This window comes from Lytechinus variegatus, chromosome 5 (genome assembly GCF_018143015.1).
Source record: "Lytechinus variegatus isolate NC3 chromosome 5, Lvar_3.0, whole genome shotgun sequence".
In the NCBI taxonomy this organism is placed as follows: Eukaryota; Metazoa; Echinodermata; class Echinoidea; order Temnopleuroida; family Toxopneustidae; genus Lytechinus; species Lytechinus variegatus.
This window is the reverse complement of record NC_054744.1, coordinates 20,824,626-20,846,879: the sequence shown is the minus strand read 5'-3', so window position 1 is coordinate 20,846,879 and position 22,254 is coordinate 20,824,626. Positions and strand designations below refer to the sequence as shown.

At 37.2% G+C, this 22,254-nt stretch overlaps 1 protein-coding gene across 1 annotated transcript in view; it reads left to right on the top strand.

Annotated features, from left to right (window-relative positions):
- The first annotated feature begins 7,558 nt into the window (after positions 1–7,558).
- The window catches only part of LOC121415699 (sodium- and chloride-dependent betaine transporter-like), a 37,773-nt gene continuing 23,077 nt past the window's right edge, over positions 7,559–22,254 (top strand). Inside the window, exons 1-5 of the mRNA XM_041609006.1 lie at positions 7,559–7,837; positions 14,987–15,121; positions 16,145–16,433; positions 17,955–18,093; positions 18,676–18,810. Of these exons, the coding sequence (XP_041464940.1) occupies positions 7,642–7,837; positions 14,987–15,121; positions 16,145–16,433; positions 17,955–18,093; positions 18,676–18,810 (894 nt within the window). The 5' untranslated portion in view covers positions 7,559–7,641. The remainder of the gene's footprint in view (positions 7,838–14,986; positions 15,122–16,144; positions 16,434–17,954; positions 18,094–18,675; positions 18,811–22,254) is intronic.

The following is a 22,254-nucleotide window of genomic DNA, read 5'->3' as shown; positions in this document are numbered from 1 at the left end:
GCAAACAGATTTCTGCCAGCTTTACAAAAATGGACAGTGCTCACTCAAGTGTAACATTCTGTCAAAATTTTTACTGTCATTGGATAGATGAGACCCAAACCCATAATTATATGTGAAAAAATTACCCACATGTTGTATATTTGTTAATTCCCATGGCTTTTTCAAGGTGTAAACTTTTTTTTGATACGCACTGTATATCAAAAAGAAGTAACGAACACACTAAAGTTGTCAGGGCAAACACAATCTCTTGTCCATTGAATAGGATTAATATACACAAGCCCCTCAAAAGATCAAAATCCTATCCTCTTGTGCCATTTCATATCACGTGTAAAAATAAATATGCCAGATTTCCAGAACGGATCCAGTGTCATGATCGTTTTTTTACATATTTGGACTATCATGGAAGGGATGGTAGCACATTTGCACAGACGCTCCAAATTATTGACGAAGGGAAGTAGATGGGCATAAAATGTCACTGAACAAAAAAAAAAATGATTTTGGTACGTTTTATATATTTTTTTAAAGCTTGTAGTAATGCACCTTTTTTGGATGAATGGAAATGGAATCTCACATGTACCTTCAAAACAGATGGAGGTTTTACATTCTTAACCCTTATAAGACTGGGGGTAATTCAGCCCCCACCCCCCTTGACATTTTTCGCGTTAAATCCGCCGCGCAAATTAATTTGACCGCGTCATTTGCTGACCTTAGTTTTTTTTTACTTTCAAGTCTCGCATAACTTTTGAGACTAAAATTGTGGCCCTGGGTTTGCGGTTTAGAAATTACACAACATTTCGTAAGTGCATGCAGACCCAAAATTGTTCAAAAACGTGAATTCGTGTACAAATCTAATGCAAATAGTGTTTTAAGCCAAAATTCATAAATGTATCATTATTTTCCTTTAAGTGATTAATATCAATTAGTTTCATCGTGTTTATTGCCTGAAAATAAAGTCCCTGAAAGTTTTCAATGAAAAAACTTTACAAGACAAAAAGTAAAAAAAGAGAAATATATACATAAGAAATTTGGAAAACAATGAAAACATAAACAAAAAAGGGAATTGAAATATTTTAAAGGTAAATTTGGTCAGATTCCTTTGAAGAGTCTTTGAACCCAAAATTAGCATTCTAGGGACATTATCTAATTAATAAGAGCAATTTATTATTTCATGCATTAATAAGCATATTTAATTAGCATTTTGGAATACTGTAGAAATAGTTATACGAAACATTTGTTGTAATAATTTTGTGTTTTCACTTCCGTGTGGCGTATATTAACTACGCACTTTTTTTCTATTTATAGAGCCGCAATTATACATATAAGAAACAAAAATGCGACACCTAATATTTTGAGAATTATTTGTCTTTATTGTTAAGAGATCATATAGAGGTATAGAAACAAACAAAAGTAAAACAAATAATGAGATAAATATTGAGTTGTGGAAAAGGGTCCTCGGAGGTTTGCAATTCCTTTTCAATTCATTGTTGTCATCGTATTCCGACAATCTGTATTGTTTTCCTTGTTTGTACCTTAAATTATAGTATACAGTGTTGTTTTTTGTTGTTGTTTTTCATTTGAAAAAAAGAAATTTTGTAATAGCCTGTAAGCGTTACGTGGATTTGATGTAATAAATGAGACCAGAAATGGTATAAAGAGAGAAAATAATTGCAATGAGATTTTTTGCAGAATTTGATCCCATAGTTTAGTAGTTTATGGGTAGCGTGCGTGCAACGTTTCGTCACCGGCCGACATCATAAGGGGAGTGGCTGAATCAGCGACCCCTCCCCCCCCCCCCCCCCGTCTTCTTAGGCGTCGAAATAGCCCATTAATATAGCGTTAAAAGAGGACGGATTCTTTGTTAGAAAATAAATAAAAAAAATTGATTTTTATAGAAAGAAATATCCAAATCATTCTCTAAATTGTATTAGCCGGAAAGATTTTTTTACATTTTTTATTTACAAATGTAGAACAGGTCTGTTTAAAAAAAAGGGGGAAGAACGTTTATTACAATATATAGTTGTAAGAATACATTACACCAAGTACAATTTTTCTGTAATTTTGCACAAATTCGTGCAAGATTACTCTGTGCAATAATATTGTAAGTGTTCTCGAGACTCTGCTGCAGGAATTTTTGCTTTTTAAGTAGAATTTCTTTTTAGTGGGTGATTATAACGTTTCAAGCAATACAAAAAAAAATGTTTTTAAAATGTTCTCCGATGCTTCATTGGGACTCCAATAACAAACTCACTTCTACTTTTCTTGAAAATTGTGATCGAAATGTTGAATTAATTAAGCAAATAAATATCCCAAAGACATTAAAAATGTGCGTATGCTAGGATCGGAAACGCTATGATTAATACTTGAAGTAATATTTACCTCCCAATTGTGTTTTAAGTCATTTCAGGTCAAGTATATGCTTATTTCCTGTTTTGTCACATTTAGGCCTGGGATCTTCTCACAGACACCGAATGGGGACAAGCCATGTAAGTCGGAGAGTCCATTAAGGCAGGGACTGCGTATTACAGAAATACTGAGAGAGAAAAGAAACAGAAGGAGAAAATGGCTACTTGCAAGAAGTATAAAAGTGTATTGAAAAAAGAAACGTCTGGGCCGTGCAAATTTATCATGTTAAAAAAAAATCCTTACAAAACAAACCTTCAACCAGCAGAGTCTCGAGAAAACTACTATACTGTTGTCTAAAATTCCCCCAGAATTGGTGTGTGAAACTTTACAAAATTTCTGCAATAAAGCTTTTTTTTCAATTTTTCAAATAAACATGTTCTGGTAAATTGCAAAACATCCTATTATAACAATTTAAAAGTGATTCTGTATTTTTCATGTAAAATCTTTTTTTTTTCTTCTATATATAATTTTCAAACAGTTGATCATGATATCCCTATCACTCAGCGGAGAGAGAGAGGTGAGCGGGGATGATTTCACCTTGATGTCGTATTTCACATTTACATTCCCCTTATCAAAAGGGCGCCACCTCAACACGGAGCTATCAAAACATGATTTTTTTTCTGCTTCGTATAAAACCCCAGGCAAATATATATATATATTTTTCATTTGGTTGATAATAATAAAAAAAACGACATGAACAAGAAGCTCTCTGACGATTGATTTTTTTTCTGGCCAGACCCTGGCAGTCTCCCCTTGGTTACCTTCACATCAATTTCAAAATTCTTATATTATCCTTGAATTGTCCATATAAGTACGTTTGTTTTACCAGCTCAGAAACATATCTCTTTTGTCTTGGTTATCCATGTAATATACCGAGACGGTGATATCTGTGTTAAAAAAATAGAATCCAAGATTTGTAATAAAATGGTTGCATGAAAGGTGAGAAAAATTAGAATAAAAAGTCAGTGGTGAAAGTTTGAAAAGATATCGGAATGGGAATAAGAAGAGGTTATACCTGTTTGAAAATGAAATCACCAAGACTTCGATCAGTCACTAAAACATGGTGAATTAGATATTAGGAATAGGAATATCAAAATAATCAAATTTTGACAATGTGTGAAAAAATAAAATGGTAGGGACAGCCACACATGTAAATACACATCCATGTACATGTCCACTGTGTTTTTTCCCCACCCAGCCAAGACTTCTAATCATTGTCTAACCGATTAATATTTTACCCCTTGAATGATTTCCATGGTCATGATATCATGCGAAAATGCTTCAACACATTGTCATTCTCGTTTGAATTTATAATCAGGTGATCCGCGTACAGTGATTAATGCTGACATCCTATCCCCACAGGGAAGGGAAACATTAGTGCATCATCGCATCTTGTCATTTTCAAAACAATAGTGTAAAATACTAAATGAGACGAGAAAAACACAAAAATGTGATCTTTGGGGAACCTGCAATCGATGTTGTCACCCTTCCCTCTTAATAACTAGGGGTTTGGGGTAAAGAGAAGTAAATAATAATAACCACTTCGAATCTAACCAATAAGATATTGACCAAAATGTGAACCTTCGAAAACAACCATCAGTGTAAGTCTAATTGATAGTCCAGGATAGAAGAGGCATAACCTTGTTTTTTATATATACAATATCAATTCGAGGGTGCTGATTACGAATCTGAATGATGCCACTCGTGTAACCTTGAGCATTTTCCGCAAATTGGCAAAATCCAACATGGCCGCCAAAATATGCAAATTACCCAAGAAAATCCTAAAATTGTCCACACATTAACTATGAAATGCATGAAATTGTGTGGCAGGAGTGAAATACTCCCTGAAAAAATAATTTTTGACAAAATATTTATTTTCCTGATATTCAAATGGCCGCCATAGGCCCTTGTATACTCTATTATGTACGATATGAATAGGGAAAACTAGTTTTCACAAAAATGAGCACTTAACTGCACAAAATCAGTATTTAACACAAACTTGAAACCTGAATGATATATTTCGTTAGAAAATATGTTTTTGACAATATCCCATTAATTTATCACATATTTATATGCATTATAGTGCTCTCTCTTGTGATTTCTTTGCTCCTCTTTCTCATTGTGCATTATACTTTTAGGGCCTTTGGCAGCCATTTTGAATATCAAAATGAAACAATCATCACATACATGGCATAATAATAATATATTTCGTTAAGAATTACGTTTTTAGTCAATATTCCACTCGTTTATTCTTAATAATATGCATTTTAGTGATCACTCTTGTGAATTTTTTGGCCCCCATTGCCAATGTACGCAATACTATTTTGGGCCAGTGGCGGCTGTTTTAGATATCATAATACAGAAATGTTCCCATATATGACATAATAAATGATATATCTCGTTAGCAATGATGATTTGCATATATTACTTCATTCATACATCGCGATACATACATGTATAGACGCTGAATCCTGGATCAGATCCGGGGTGCTTCCTGCATAGGAGAGGTTTCATAATCTATAACTTAAGACATATTCGTAAATTCTTTGACTAGGACAGCATGAAAACTATTCTTCATGCTTGCAGCACAAGTAAATTGGATTATTGTAATAGTGTTCTCTATGGATTACAATTACACGATTCTCAAATAAGCAAACTGCAGAGAGTGCAAAACACATGAACGTTTAATATGTCGTCTTCCCAAATTCTCTCCAGTTACCACATTATTGAGAGAATTGCACTGGTTACCTGTTCGGTAAAGAATCACATTTAAGATCCTTATGTAAGTCCCCCCACACAAGACTAAAGCAACACTGTAGGAGATCTTTTTTATGTCAGCCCCACGATTATGGAACAAACTTCCCCTCGACATTTAAGAATTCAACAGATTTACAAAATTTCAAGTTAAAATTTAAAAAATCTATTCCAAAAGTATGTACAGCACCTAGGAAGCTCTTGCAGCGTAATTGAATATATAGGAATAGTTATATAAATGCATATCATAGTTACCATTATTATTATCATCATAGAAATCTTGGGCATCCTTAAAGGTCCGTATACATCACAGAGGCCAACACGCCACTTAAGCCCCTTTTACACCTTCACGGATGCAACACGGATCATCACGGATCTCAGTCCGTGATGATCCGGGGTGCCAAATTTGTATTTTCCTAGCATTCCCGGAGTGAGTACGGAGTTAACTGGTTATTAACACGGATATGTACGGAAAAGTACGGAGTCTACAAGGATAGGCAAGGTAGCAATAGGGATCCTGTTTGATATGCTCCCGGAGCCAACACGGAATACCCGGATGATCACGGATGTTACTGGGTCTTTACACGGACCTTACCACTTCTTGTCGCCGGCATCTTGCTAGAATGAAGTTTCGTCCCTTTTTGCAGCATCTGGAGCATGCTCGTGCTTGGTTATGAATACGGACTATTGTTCATGTACGCAAACAATACAAACATTTGACCCGGATAAAGCCGGTATCAACAAGGATCACCCGGTTCTTACAAGGAGCCTCCCGGATGCATTCGGTAGCTACACGGATGTACAAGGAGGCTACAAGGATGAACACGGATGATTATCAGTCCGTGTACTCCGGGATGAAAAATTGAACATGTTCAATTTTTCTCCCGGACATGCCGGTACATCAAGGATGGCGCCGGATGAGTAGCCGGAGTGTACACGGTAGTCCCGGACTGTACACGGATGACCCCGGATTGACAATCCGGGATGATCCGTGTTGCTTCTTTAAAGGTGTAAAAGGGGCTTAGGAAAGACATTAACATCCGTTGGCGTCATCCGTGTGGCTGCCGTGTTGGTTCGTGCTGACGAACTGATCGTCCGTGTAGACTCCGTTCTCTGCCGGCATGGTCCGTGTAGATCCGTAGCGCTGTATAGATACCGTTTGTACAGTCATCAACACTCGTCGACGATCAATCCTGGTGGGTGTTTCATAAAGCTGTTCGTAAGTTAAGAGCGACTTTACGAAAGACTGGTGATCCTGTCTTGTGGTAAATGATAAATAGATTGGCGATGGTTAACAGCGTAAGAAAGGATCACCAGTCGTTCTTACAGTCGCTCTTAACTTACGAACAGCTTTATGAAACGGCCCGGCTACCAGAGCAAAACTATTTCGGTGATACGTGATCGTGAGGAGATCAAAGATGAGAAGCTTTTTTAAGAATATGGCTGCCATACTCTTGTTAGAGTCGGGTATGTTTAGGGACGGTGCCAAGGGGGGGGGGGCGGCAGCGCGCCGCGGGACAGAGAGATGGGTTCGAATCGTAGCCATGGCGTGTTTTCCTTCAGCAAGAAATTCATCCACACTGTTCTGCACTCGACCCAGGTAAGGTGAATGGGTACCAGGCAGGAGTAATTCCTTGCATGCACTGAGCGCCGGTGACGGTATATAGCTCGAGCTAAAGTCGGGGTAATAATAGCAGCGCTTTGTATCCTCTGGCAAAAAGCGCTTTATAAATTCAGCTATTATTATTATCATTATTATGGACGCCCCTTTGTGATTTTTCCGAGTCATGAAAAAAGAAAGAAACGGGATGGAAATAAAGAAGTAGAGGAAAAGCAAAATGAAGAGAGGAGAAAAATGATGTAAAAGGTATAGATGTTTGGGCCGTTTAACTCTATATTCTGTCAATATTTTGACAGAAAATTATGATGTGACCCAAGTCGTCTCGCCCCCCCCCCCCCCCCCCCCCACCCTGTCAAAATTGCACGGGCTGCCCCTGGGTGCATTCATCCGGTATTGATCAATATGTACACCCGTAATAAGGTTTATGATACAACCATATAGTGTAGATAGCACAATGTCTACAAGACTCAAACCATGCAACAGAGATGGATGAATGGAGAGACCAGCATGGTGACATGAAAAAAACATGTATTTTTGCTGTGATTTAAAATAATCATACAGCAAATTGTCAGAGCTCAAACACGTTTGACAAGATGTTGAATGTCAGGAGACAAAGATAAAAAGAAATTTTGTATATGATTATGAGAAATTATATTCGCAAATGTTATGAGCCTGAGAATTTTATAGTTCAATGCATGCTGGCGTCCTGTGTGCAACACTTGGGAACCGCAGGGTTGTTATATTGAACAATTCGCTTATCGGACTCATTATGACTTCTCGCTTGCGTGTTCGTACCTAGCGGAGTGAGAGAATACCCGCGGCAGACGAACGTGCCTTAAACTATTCTTTTGCACCCTTTCAAAATGGCAGCTCCGAGTTTCGCCACTGATTCAAAAGAGATTCCGGATGAAGTGAAGGAAGGTGAACTGACTACAGTGGATACTAAAAAGCGAGGAGAATGGACCAAGAAGATTGATTTTTTCCTGGCTCTCTGCGGGGCTTCGATTGGACTTGGAAATGTGTGGAGGTTCCCTTATCTTTGTTATAAGCATGGAGGAGGTAAGCAATGGCGAACAGATGGGTCCTTGAGGGAAGTTAATTGCTACCCAATCCCCCCTCCCCCTCCCCCCTCCCCCGAAAAAAGGGTCCAAGGTCTAAAAAAGGTACAAGACGGAGGGGAAGGAGGGAAAAATGAAGAAAATGAAGGGGAAACGGATCAAATATTAAATATTGAGAGCGCCAAGTGCGAGCTGAAAATCTTTTATTTTCCGTTCTGAAATATTGATATTGTAAGGGATTTTTGCAATCATTAACATGGGTACGTACCAAACAAATCATGCGAGCACAAGTTTTGATACTCCTATACGGGAAAACGGACATTCTAAGTATCTTTGTCATTATGAAGGAGGATAGGCATCTAACTACACAATTATTCATGTGAGCGTGAAGCACGAGCTGATTGGGTTTTTTTTCGATTTAGTCCTAAAACCGGGACATAATTATTCTAATCACTGTTGGTACAGAAGCGCTGGTTGGATTTTGAGGGGATGTAGACCTCAAACCGGAACATTCACTGTCGGTACATGGAACAGCACTGGTATGGGTGACCCGACAGTTTATCATCAGTCCTATAGCCCCTGGATTCCCCCCCCCCCCTTTAAAAATCTTTTTCCTTTCTGTTTTTCCCATATCTCCTCTTTAATTACCAACGATATCAGGTGTACTAGGGGGGGGGAGGTCGTGCCCACCCTACCCACCCCCCTCCCCTTTAGCGGCAGCCCTGATTACAACCTCAAGCATATAGGCCTCCCGCCATCCCCCCCCCCCAGTCTTGAACGTAGAAATTTAGGTTTTCTCTTGTGATCTGTCATGTCTGTTTGAAAAGCACGCATTTGCCCTTTAATATACTTGAATTGTACGATATAATAGCTTTTCAATCGACCATCGGAGTGTTAAGAGGCCATTGAGCTTTGAGACGGGGGGGGGGGGGGGGGGGCTGGTACGTTCCCATGGTTAATATTTTTCAATGCTTCATTCACCATGTTCAGTGGATATTTTTCACTAGTTAGGCTTAATTTTCTATTGCTTTATTATGTTAGATGGTGATATTCAATAGACCGTAACTATATGAAATGCGTCTGAAATGTGTAATTCATTTTTTGTGGGCTCGCTCCTACCTGCGAGCATGGCGAGTGGTGGGTACAGAGTTGAATTAGTGACTGTAATTTGCTGTCTGCGTCGAACATTTGTATTTGTATTGTATTTTATTTATTTAATCACGGTTCAGCTAGAAGCTGCTTTTTAGCAAGGCTGTGAACAAATGATAATAACAAATAATACCAACATTAAATAAGTTTACAAAAATGAGAACGAAAACATTATATATCTAAGCATGAATAAAATAGAATTGGCAAAAGTAAAATTGGAGTAAACAAAAATGACAAATTAATAGGCGAAATAATGTACAGAGTTATGTCAAAATTAAACAATAAATAAAGAAAAATGAGGGTTTATAATGCAGTATCAACAAGGGTGGTCGGGGTGGAGCACTGAATTAAGAGAGTGATATGAGACGTGCAAATGAAGTCGGTTTTTTCTAATCTGGTTGTTGCGGGTAGGTTATTGAATAATTTAGGAGCTGAATAAAGGTTTTTTTTTAGATAATTAGAGTGAGGCTTTGGTATTTGTATTTTTTGGGTTATGTTTCTTAGAAGATATGCTTGTGATTTAAATGTGATTCGAGTACAAAGGACAGATGGAGCTAGATTATTGGCCAATTTAGAAATGGTAAAAATTGACTGATTGTTCCATCTCTTGTTGAGTTGATCTACTTTTAAAATGGCATATATATTCGCTTATCGGAATCGACTATTTAAGACAGATTTCATTGCCCTGTTTTGTAGAACTTGGAGACGATTTAGTTGGCTTTTATTGTCATTTCTCCAGATTGTACAACAATAGTCAATATCGGTTGGATTAAAGCCTTGTACAGCATAAGAGCTGAGTTTTTTGGTATATAACATCGAATGCGTTTTAAAGAATAAAATGTCTGTAAAACTTTTTTCCAACACTGTAAATTTTGGGGGTCCAAGTTAGGGGGCTGTCTATTATTACGTCAAAATATTTACATTGGCTTACCCTTTGCAATTCATAATTTTGCATTTGTATTTTGATATCATCAAATTGACGGAGCTATGCTTTAGATCCTAATCCGGTGTTGGTTAATAGTTCATTATTAGAGAACCGTCTAGAAATTAGCATTAAATCTCTGTTAATAGTCATTTCTAAATTTCTGGGCTCTTTAAATGCAAAGTAAATGCATGTATCAGCTTCATATAAAGAGAGGGAATATTGTTCTACAAATCTAACAAAATCATTTAGAGTGATTATAAAGAGGAGGGGGCCTAGGATACTCCCCTGAGGCACTCCGCTTTCAACAGTAAGAAAACCATTGACCGCTGATTGGTGCCTACCACAGGAATAATTGCGAAACCATATTACTACATCCTGATCAAATCCAAAGTAAAATAATTTATTTAACAATAATTCAGACGATATTGAATCAAATGCCTTCTCCAGGCATATAGTGACCATACCAATAACGTAACCTTGATCAAATTTGTTAGCAAAATCATCAATAATATTTAACACGGCAGTGGTTGTTGAGTGGCCTGGACGAAAACCATGCTGGCATGGATCAATAAAAAAAAAAGTTTTTGTATTAACTTCTTGTGTTTTTTTATTATGAAGCATACATCGTAAAGATTTCCACATAGCAGAACAATGCCCTTTGTTGTTCAAAATTGTCTCTGAAATATATTGCTTTTTTGCCTTTCGTATCATATCTGTAACAGTATTCATAGGTTTTCTGTATAATATCCAGTCACTGTCAGATTTCGAAAATTTAGCACGTTTTTTTTTATTTCCTTCCTTTCCTTTATCCTGGTCAATATGTTACTATTTATCCATGGAGATTCTTTTGTCGCACTCTTTTTTTTTCCTAAAAGGTGCGTGTTTATTCAAAACTGGACAAAATTTACTAGACATAATTTCATAGGCAATATTAGCTTCTGTTTCAGAAAGAACTTCTTGCCAACACAAATCCACATTGGCATGCTTTGTTTCGAGGGGAAGGGGTGGGGGCACTCATTTGACCACATTTTCATACGTTGTCAGTCGTTCCTAAATCCTATCTACCATTTTCACCTTTTCTCATTGACCCACCGTGTTCTCAAGCCCCTCATTTCAGGGGTAAATTGCCAATTCGTCTACTACCAACTCGTCCACTCATCGCGTGGCCTTCTTTCATTTAGTCGAATGCCATTCCGTCCATCAACATTTTGTCAAACAACTATTTGGTCCAAAAACCATTTGATCCAATCATCACTTCGTCTAATCACCAGTTCGTCTATTACCATTTCGTCTAATAACCAGTTGGTCTAATACCCATTTTCTTTTCATTCATTTTGCATAATTAACACTTTAGTTTAATTGGCATGAGACGAATTGGAAATAAACCAATTACACAACACAGGATAACCACTGGGTCATGTCCCGAATTTTCCCACTTCCCATTGCTATAAACGTTTCCATTTAAGTCTATAATGCCATGCCGTCCATCAACATTTCGTCTAACAACTATTTGGTCCAATAACCATTTGGTCCAATCATCACTTAGTGTAATCACTTTTTCGTCTATGATCATTTCGTCTAATAACCAGTTGGTCTAATATCCGTTTCAATTTCATTCATTTTGCACAATTAATTGACACTTAGTCCAATTAGACCAAATGGTATATGGACTAAATGGCTATAATTGGACTGACTGGTTATAAGACGAAATATAGAGTAGAACAATTGGCAATTAGACCATAAAGATGAACTGATTATAGACCTAAATGATAGTAGACGAGTTGGCAATAAAGGGAGCAGTTTGTCATTGTCATGGTTTTAAATCTGAAAGGAAGCCTCTGAGGTGTGGAACGCCACAGGGGTCCATTCTTGGGCCTCTGTTGTTTCTTATTTATATCAATGATTTGTGCAATACGTCTGAGGTTTTAAAGTACATTTTATTTGCAGATGACACTAGCATTTTTAGGTCACATGAAGATCTATTTGAATTACAAAGTATTTTTAATAATGAACTTGATAACATTCTCAAACTGGTTATATGAACAAACTCTAATTCCATGATGTTTACAAATAGAAATGTTGATATCAATCTGATAACCAAATTAAGCATGGCTCATCCTTGAAATTTCTTGGCGTGAGTTGACATGGAAATTCCATCTTAACATCATTTCTAATGAAATATCAAGAATATATGAATATATATTCTATGAATAGTGGAGCGTTGTGGCCCAGTGGATAAGTCTTCTGACTTTGAAACAGAGGGTCGTGGGTTCGAATCCCAGCCATGGCGTAATTTCCTTCAGCAAGAAATTTATCCACATTGTGCTGCACTCGACCCAGGTGAGGTGAATGGGTACCCGGTAGGATTAATTCCTTGAATGCATGAGCGCTGAGAGGCAGCTGGAGCTAAAGCTGGGGTAATAATAATAATAACAACGCGCCTCGGAATAGATTATTTCTAGATAGATGGCGCTATATAAATGCCTATTATTATTATATTATTCAGAATTAAATTGTTACCAACTGTGATTTTAAAAATGATATACAATGCTATCATTGCTCCTTTTCTTGATTATGGTATTTCTGTATGGGGAAGTGCAGCTAAAATTAATCTCGATAGACTTTTTAAATCACAAAAACGTGCAATAAGAATAGTTAATCGTTCATCTTTTTTAGCCCATACTTCACCCATGTTTTATAATCTGAAACTTTTAAACATTTATGACATAATCAATACCAGCTCCGAAATTGTTTGTTTTAATGTTATCGGAAACTTGTACCTACTTCATTTAATAGAATATTTTAACCTGAATTACAATATACATTCTTATCCTACAAGAAATGCAAATAATTTTCATCTTCCTAAAATAAGAACGTCACTGGCACATCAATCCATCATTTATCAAGGTCATGTAGTTTTCACTGACATATGAAATACGTAATGCAAAAACACTTATTTTATTCAAAAGAACTGAAGTTCAAAAGATTCCTTCTTGAGAAATACAATGGCTGAATGATGTATGAATTATGTATACCATTGGTATTATTATGTTAGAGCATGACACTTTTTATGTCTTGGGTCATTGTCTATGTGTACTTTTAAGTTATTTTTTTTAAACATGCTTTTGTTATATCCCTGTATGTCATTATTGAATTTCTATGTCACTTTTTCGTTTATTAATGGGTCGGCCTAAAAATAAAAATTTTCCTTTTTTTAGTACGATTCTGAACCATAATGCAATTTGTACACCAATTTGTAATATATGTATTTTAACTTTGCATTTTTAATGAAAGGTTTTACTGGGAGAATAAAACAATTTGAATTTGAATTGGACGAATTGGAATCAAACCAACCATTTAATTGAATGCATCATATGAACATCAAACTTGTTTCATAAGCAATTTTCCTATGGTTTCAGATTTTGAGGCCACATACCCTTGCACTGTAAAACGCTGTTTGAAATTTTAAGCACGTTGTTTAAGCTTGTTACTCTTACAACTATTGTTTAAACTTTTAAACAACTCGGCTTAAACAACGTGCTATTTTTTATTGTGTGGGGAGACAATTGGTCATCACATTCGTTGTACATACCAGTAGGCCTTTTGGAACGATAACTCAATGTCGCGCCAACTCATCTGCTGAGATCATGAAAGCTAATCATGATGGTGATGGTGATGATGATGATCAAGATGAATGATTGTTCTGAAGCTCACAGGAACGACTTGTTATTTCGAGCTGAATGATAACGAATGGCAAGTCAAAATACACCCGCACACCCACACACCCACACACACTTCCACCCCGATTAAGGCGTGTATATGAACGATAATTATATGACAAACGGGGTTTTTTACGCAAAATAAAGCAGAGAGACGCCATTTTATGGCAGTGATCATGGTGATGCGCTATACAAGCACGTTGGACAAATATTGTTGATGCTCATTTATAAAACCCTATAAGACGTTGCACACATTCATAAGAACCAACCAACCGCCAAATTCCCTCTCCCATTCCAAAAATGTAGAGAATTCGGTACTCAATATCGGGCTCAAGATTCTGATTCGTTGATGACTATCTTTTTTATAATGAATATGCATATTGAGATCAAATCGTGTTTCAGTCACTTCCCTCTTCTCACCCTATCACAACGAAAAACGTATATGTTTCTCCTAATTTCAAAGAAATTCAAAATATAAATGTGTAATGACTTACCCACAGCCTACCCTGCATGGAAAGGAATGTCCCTCCCCCCCCATCCTGTGATAGTAATCAAATATGACGTGTTACAGGTTCATGGGAAGTACTAATTTCTACTCCTGTCAGTTGAACTTGAAGCAGTCACGATAAAAATAATTTTTTTGTTCCTTCTCAATGTAGAATGTGGAAAAGTGTTAAAGAAAGTCGTGTGTTAAACTATTTCTCCAAAACAGTCATCCAAAGAAGCAAAATAAGATTTCGCAAAACCTAACTCTGTCTGATATAAAATGTGATAAACGGTAGTATCACTTATACATTTGTATTTTGTGATATGAAATATCATTAATATTTTATTTGCTGTATATTCGGTAAAAAAAATGATACGCACTTGATCGTCCAGTCTCAGAAGCAGGGAGGTTTCATAAACTCATTGTCCGAGAAGTTGTCAAATCTGACAACTTTCCTTGATTTTTATTGGCTGAGAAGCAATTTATCTGTCGGATAAAATGTCTGGCAAGTCCTTTCATGAAATAAAAACCCGGTTTTTCACTGCCAACATGGCCAACGAGAAATAGATAGAATGGCACCCTATAACATGTATAAAGTGTGTGCGAGGGAGTGGTATGGGGTGTGTGTAAACATGTGTGAATTACCTTCTACATAGCTTTAAGATGTCATATACAGTTTTGTTGAAGTTTATAAAAACACAATAAATCAGAAAAATCCATACTTTTATTTCATTTTTGAAAAACATTGAACGAAAGAAAAATGGGATTAATCTATAACTAATTTCTATTTTTGAAAAAAAAAATACAACAAAAGAAAAAATAAAGTGTACTCAATTGTTTTATTTTTTCTAATTTCTGGCGAACGAACAGGAGCTTTCTTGGTGCCTTACTTCCTGAGTCTGTTAATAGGGGGTATTCCCCTCCTTATCATCGAGATTGGATTAGGTCAATTCACAGGACAAGGACCAGTTACAGCATGGGGTATGATATCACCCCTTTTCAAAGGTGAGTACCCCTTCCCTCTTTTTTTTCCCTATCCCCCCCTCCCACCTTTCTCCAGTGGCGTTACAGGCGGGGGCAGGGGGCAAGCTCCCCCCTAGCGGATTTTAAAGGGGAAACAGCAGAGGGAGAGAAAGGGAATAAAGAAACAAAAAAAGGGCCGGGAAGGGGGTGAAAAGGAAGGGAACAAAAGAACATAAATAGGGAAAATAGAAGGAAAGCGGGAAAAGGAAGGAAAGGAGGGCACGTAAGGAAGTACAAAATATCCTGAAATACTGTCATTAGCATGATAAGCGAGAGATGTAAAATCAAAAGATATGACTCGAAGGCACGGCAAAAATGGTGGGAAAATGGGAGAAAGAGGCAAAGAGAAACGGGAAATGAAGGCATAGCCAAAAGCTAAATTGGAAAATCAGAATATGCAAAAAAAATTGACAAAAAAGGGAAAAAAAATTAACACGACCGGGCTGCCAAGGATTGAAAAATGAAATAAGATAAAAAAAACCGGGAAGATATCAGTTTCGATATCAGTTTCAGTTGATATCAGTTTAGTTTATTTCCATTGTTCATATACATACATTTACATGCTTGACATGAGTGTAACATAATTATCTTGAGTTGAAATAAATTGTTCTTGACACAGAAATTATACGCAAAAAGAATTTAAATCAGTGAGAAATGGAGGGGCCTAAGTTGAAAACAGAGCTTGTGAGTTATAGGCCCCAATGAATCATAGATTTTTTTTCAAACCTATCAGTAAAACCACCAATTTTTTTAGCCTAGAACCGCGCCTGCTGCAACATTAAATATTTACAATACTAGAAATAAAGATATCCTAAATAATTTCGGAACCTTTGTTTCTTTTGATCATTATTTTTTTTCACAATCATAATTTCCCTTCTTCCTATCCATCTCTCCTTCCCCTTTTCACCTTTCCTTTCAATTTCTCTCTTTACCTCTCTTTCCTTCTCTCTCTCTCTCCCTCTCCTCTCTCTTCTGTTTATTTCCATTGCATTCACATCTATTTAGGAATCGGAGTCGCTGGCCTGGTCATCCAGGCCCTCCTAGACATGTACTACGCGGTCGTCATGGCGTGGGGCATCTACTATCTCTTCTGGTCGTTCAGAGCCGTTCTTCCCTACTCGACGTGCGACAACCACTGGAACACTCCCTGCTGCTTTGCTACGAACACCGAGACGAACGCGACCACGACGTCGGGCGATTACAGCACGACGTACGAGTTGACCACAGACACGATGTTTAATGCGAGTGACGAGTGTGGCAACGAGTCCGCCTCGGCTACTGTGGAGTTTTGGAAGTAGGTTGCTCTTATCAAATTCATCGTAATTAGACGCCTCTCGTCCACATGGTATCATGAACATATCATACTTGCGCCCAGAAGTAAACTGAGACTACGTAAAGAGCAGGGTCTTAACAGACCAGATCCAGAAGTAACTAAATAGGTAGCGGCACAAAAGAATAACATGAGTGGCCAAAGATCATAGATGTAATTCAAGTAAAAAAAAAATCACATGGGAAGTAAAAGTCTTCAAAGGGAGGGCAGGGAGGGTGAGGGGGGGGGGGGCTTGCACCCCTTTTACCCCCCGGATTACCGGCCTTTTATAGCCAATGAAGATATTTTGAAAATAATAAAACAATTTATTACAGATAAAAGGTTGAAATGATTAACAACACTATGTTTGATTAAACCTAATACTTAAATTGCACTAATCTTTAATCATAAAAATTTATGACAATCGTAAACGATTGTATTATGTGACTTAATACAATAAAACAAAAATTTATGAGTTAAAATTCCGATAAGAGGTTTGCATATAAGGAGGCTTCGCGATTTTTTTTTCCGGAATGACAAAAGCTATCTTCTTTTCTTTTCCTGTCCTTAAACAATTCCTGATTGGACGTGGTTTTACTCCATGACTATTTGATCATACGGATGTGACTACATACTATGCATATTGGTCTAATTTTGTTTTGCTATAATTCGTTCATGCCGTTTCTCATTGTTATATTTCCCTTGTTGCAAAATGATCAAAATCATCAAAGTGACTGTTGAAGACGCTTATTATACCCAGACGCCCGCTGGCGCTGGAGGGACAGTTGTGGGTTAAGTTGTGTATCAATAGCAGCTTGATTTCCTACCGATCTTGGTCCTTGTAAAGCTTAGTACATTTTTCCGATTGGTTGGTACAAAATACAATATATTTTATTGTTATCGGCGGATAGAACTTAAAACGCTATATTTTGCTGCGGTGAAACCAACATGCACAGACCATTACAGACTTCATGTCAGGGCCCCACAAAAATCAGTACTTTTGGACTTGTTAATAAAATTTTGGAATGCATTGATGTAATAATGAATAAATAAGACAACATACAAATTTACTATATACTTTTGAGGGTTATATAATTTACCTTGTGCATTCTACATCAATTTCGAATGATTGGAATGATAGGAAGATCATCTGGATTTTGCACGATGGTAGGCCTATCTGCCTCTGGTAGGCATATGTAAAAAAAAAACAGAAACGATATATCAATAAAAAAAATTAAAAAAATAAATGCATTCTGTAAATGAATGCTTTAATTCCCTATACAGCTCTGAGAGATTATGATGGTCCATTCATGAACGTATATAACTAAGTATATATTATTTGAATCATTGCACCAGTGTAGTAATAATAATAATGAAATAATGATAACAATGATATTATTATTATTGATAATAATTATAAGAATAATAATAATAATACATGTACATTTGAACGAAATAAAAATCAGTGTATTGTAAATCTAATTTCATAATTCATTTTAATGGCAGTCGTAAGGTTCTTCAGATTCATTTATCAGATGGGATCCAGGATATAGGAGCAGTAAATTGGCAACTTCTACTATGTCTTTTCTTTGCTTGGATCCTCATTTACCTATGCGTATGTAAGGGGGTTAAAACATCAGGAAAGGTTTGTGCCAAAGCCATATTATATCCTTTAATAATACCACAGAAAACTAAACTTTAACAAACAATATGAACAAGACAAACCAGAAACACAAGTAAATAAATTCATACATTATATAAATATATAACAGAACTAGAGAATTAGAAATACGGTGTGTTTGTTTTCCAAATGAAATAACTATAATTTTGAAAATGTGAATAAATTGAAAATGAAAAAGAATGACGACTTCAGATATGAAGCATAAAAAACCTTTTATCATGTGAATTTAAACTTCTTTGTGAATTAATTTCTGTCTTTCTTCCCTCTTTGTTTTTCGTCTTTGCTTTGCATTGGAGGTATTGTACACTGTATACCTAACATTTTCAGAAGAGGCCCTATGTCTGATTCACCAATCATCAATAACCAAAAACAAAAAAAAGCGTATTTTTACGAAAGATTTTTTCCACCGGATAATATTAATTTGTAATGTGCACGTGATACACAGAAAACATTTCTCAAGTGACATGCATTTTAGAATTCATGTATATCATGTGATGGTGTTCTTTCACTTATCCGCAACAAAACGTTCTTATTCCCTCTCCACAGGTCGTGTACGTGACGGTTCCTTTACCATATATATTACTTACCATCCTCCTAATAAGAGCTGTGACCTTACCCAATGCGGTGGACGGAATTGTTTTCTACCTCAAACCAAACATCACAAAGCTTCAGGAAAGTCAGGCAAGTCTTACTCAATTAAAAAAATTCATACTTGATACATTATAGAAATACAATATGTTCTGCACATGCCCCCCCCCCCCATACAGCGCCCAAAATTGACACAAAATCACAACAAGGTCACAGGAAAGTGAGGGAAGTTTCACTCATGATGCCATGTTCCGCAAGCCCGCCCCACCTAATTACCCGCAAATTGACACAAAACTTTCTGACAGGGAAAAAACAGTTCAAAGCTCACCATTTTCGATTTGTTTTTCTCTGTCGAAAATTTGATTAACAAGCAGAAAACTCCTATTCAATCCCTTTACACTATTCTATTTATCTTTCACACACTTTTCTGTTGTCCTTTTTCACATTTGTTCATATCCCCCCCTGGATCTGAAGCTGATAAGATGTTGGCCATGCCCCCACCCTCACTATCCACTTCTTATCTAAATCGCGGAGGGGGGGGGGCTCGGTGAAAACCACCGTTTTCAGGTATTCCAATTCAATTCTTCGGCTAATTATTGCGTCTTTTCGGGAGAGTGGGAAAATTGTACCTTTTCTTTCCACAAAAAAATCGATAAAAATCGACCAAGCTTCAATGATGAAACTGATGAAAATGAAATGATGAAAATCAATATTTTAGTATTCGAAATAGACATAAAATGAAATACTCCGAAAATTTGCTTTGCCCAATAATGATCGTGGGCCCGGCAGCCGCTGTGCAGCGCCAGATCGACGAGGCTCTATCCCTTTAATCGTTGAACGCCAAACAGGGTAGCAGGAACTCCCATCTTTTGGTCTGACGCGGCCTGGGTTTGAACCCCCGACCTCCCGGTTGTGATACGGACGCTCTAATGTCCCGTCATCTAAGAAATGCTGGGTCCGCATTAGTGGCTGAATTCAGTGCCGGATATTTTTTCCCGGAAATTTGATAATTGGCAGCAAAAATGACTAGCGAAGAAAAAAGGTTATCACTTTAAAATGACCAGTAATTCTGCTTTTAAAAATGAGACGCATTACAAAAATGGTCATCGTTCTCAAAAATATGACATTGACAAGCAAGCTCAAAAAATTGTCGAGGTAGTTCCTTTTTCTCCCCTTGATAAGGATCATCTATCTAAGGCCAACCTCTCTTGGATCCGACACTCACGGATATAATGCAAATTTACTTGACACTAAAGTCGAAAATAAAATCTAAATGTCCTGATGACAAGTATCTTGGACATCAATAAATACAATATAATATAAGTGATGTCTATTTCAGGAATTCACTCGCAAAGCTGTTTGGGATACTTCACCTTTGCATTAAGTTGTCATAACTTTTGCCTAATACATTGTTGCTGATAATCGGGGTTTTTTCAAAATTTTATGACAATGAAATGTTTTGAACTGTTTATATGGGTTTTTTTTACTCTCGATTGCTGTCAGTGGCTGCGTTGACAATTTCAATACAATTTAAGTCCCTTACATTGCTGCAGCTACAATAGTTTTAGCGAATAAATATTGAACAGTTATATAAGTGCGCACTTTCAATATTCATACATGCTCTTTTTTATTTAAAAAAATCACATGAATGCAAATTCAAAATTAATTATTATAGTAACGAAATTGCACTTTTGTACATTATACAATTGCTACCGCTACGTTAATTCTAATCATAAATGGCCGAAACCATTTAATTTTCATTCGTTTTTGGCCCCTTGTGTAAGCTTTAGAAACGTCCCAGTGCATTATTAATATTGTCATCTGTATACCTCGCAGAATTTGATTGATTGGCTTGAAGCCATGCAACGTTTTCAATAGGAAGACTTAAAAAAAAATTATAATGACAATGATACAACTCTGATCACAGCAATGTTGATGAAAGATCTATGCATTGCGTTTTGAAATAATCTGCCGATGGCTCATGAATGTCATAATTTCATGAATTGATCTCACGCAAAGTACACCAGGGTCCCGTAACACCGAGGTTCGCGATTAATCGTACGCTTGATTTTTCATTGCAGTCAATGCAATCAATGGTAGAAAAATGTAGTACGATCCTTGCTAAGCTTTGTGTTACGGACCCAGGACTCTTTTGTCTCCAATCAGCATTTGTAGATTGCATTTATTAATGCAATTATTCTCTGTTACTGTTAATCAAGTGAAACTGCGTTGGCATGCGTTCATTTATTACGCTAACCATGCTACAGCTACCATCTCCAGTCCCGATTTGTTTTTATATGATTGGATAAGGAAAAGGGTTGATTAACACACACTTTCAGAAAATGTTTTAATCAACCTATCGGGTTGGTTAATATGATAATGAACCTACTTACTTTTGGTTACGGATAATCTCCATTCATCTTACATTCAACTTTCTTTTAACCTTTACAGTTGATAGGTTCTTGTTAACCATTTTTTTTCTTGAGAGTGTTTATAGGAAGTCCCCCCAGTCCCAGAGAAGAAATGAAAAAATGTGGAGAAAGAAGAGTGCCAGGCATGGCAAAATGAAATCCATTTCTTGTTGTTGTTGTTGTTGTTATTTTGCTTGATATGTTTTTTCTCGCCTGCAAAGCAAATCGAGGCTATAGGCGCCGCTTTCCCGACGGCGGCGACGTCGTCAACATCAAATCTTAACCGAAGGTTAAGTTTTTTTAATGTCATCATAACTTAGAAAGTATATGGGCCGAGTTCATGACACTTGGACATAATGGGTATCAAGTATTACTGAACACTATGCCAGAGTTTGATGTCACATGTTCAAGGTCAAAGGTCATCTAGGGTCATTGAACTTAGAAATTGTTGTGGGAATCCAAACAAAATATTAAGGCCTGGTCACACCGCCCGAAGAGAAGGCCGAATTTCGACAACGCTCGTCACTGGGAACAATATGGGGGAAAAAATCGAAAACACGATCGTTGTCTTAGCGGTGCACCGCTAAAGCCAGTGTTGCTTAAACGTTGGTTTAACAGTAGCGAGCAGTAGCGAGCGTTGGTCCGCTCCGACACCTCCATACCTACGCCAAACCAAAGTTCATCACTGCAATGGATCTCTGTTTCAACGCCCGACACCGTTCCAGCAATCCCGTGTCCGCTCGTAAAACGCTTACAACTCCTCCACCAAAGTTTGTGCAACGTTTAATTACCGCCCGGGCAAAGCTGGCGAAGCAGGGTGATCCAGCGTTCAAGATTTCTGCGTTGGCCTAGCGGACCCAAGCGTCCACGAACTTGCGTCTAGCGTTGCCAAACTTTGACTGATGGGCGTTGTTGGAACGGTGGTGAACTTTGCCGGAACGGAAAATAACCGCTCCTCACCGTTCGCAATATTTTGTGCAGCTCAAAACTGTCGGAGCGGTAGGAGGGACCATCAGCGGTGGCCGAGCGTATACGGCGTTGCCTTAACGGGGGCCAACTTCTGTCAAACAGTGGTGAACGGTAACGAGCGGTGATTTTTTTTCACCGTTTCAGGAACGCTCCAGCA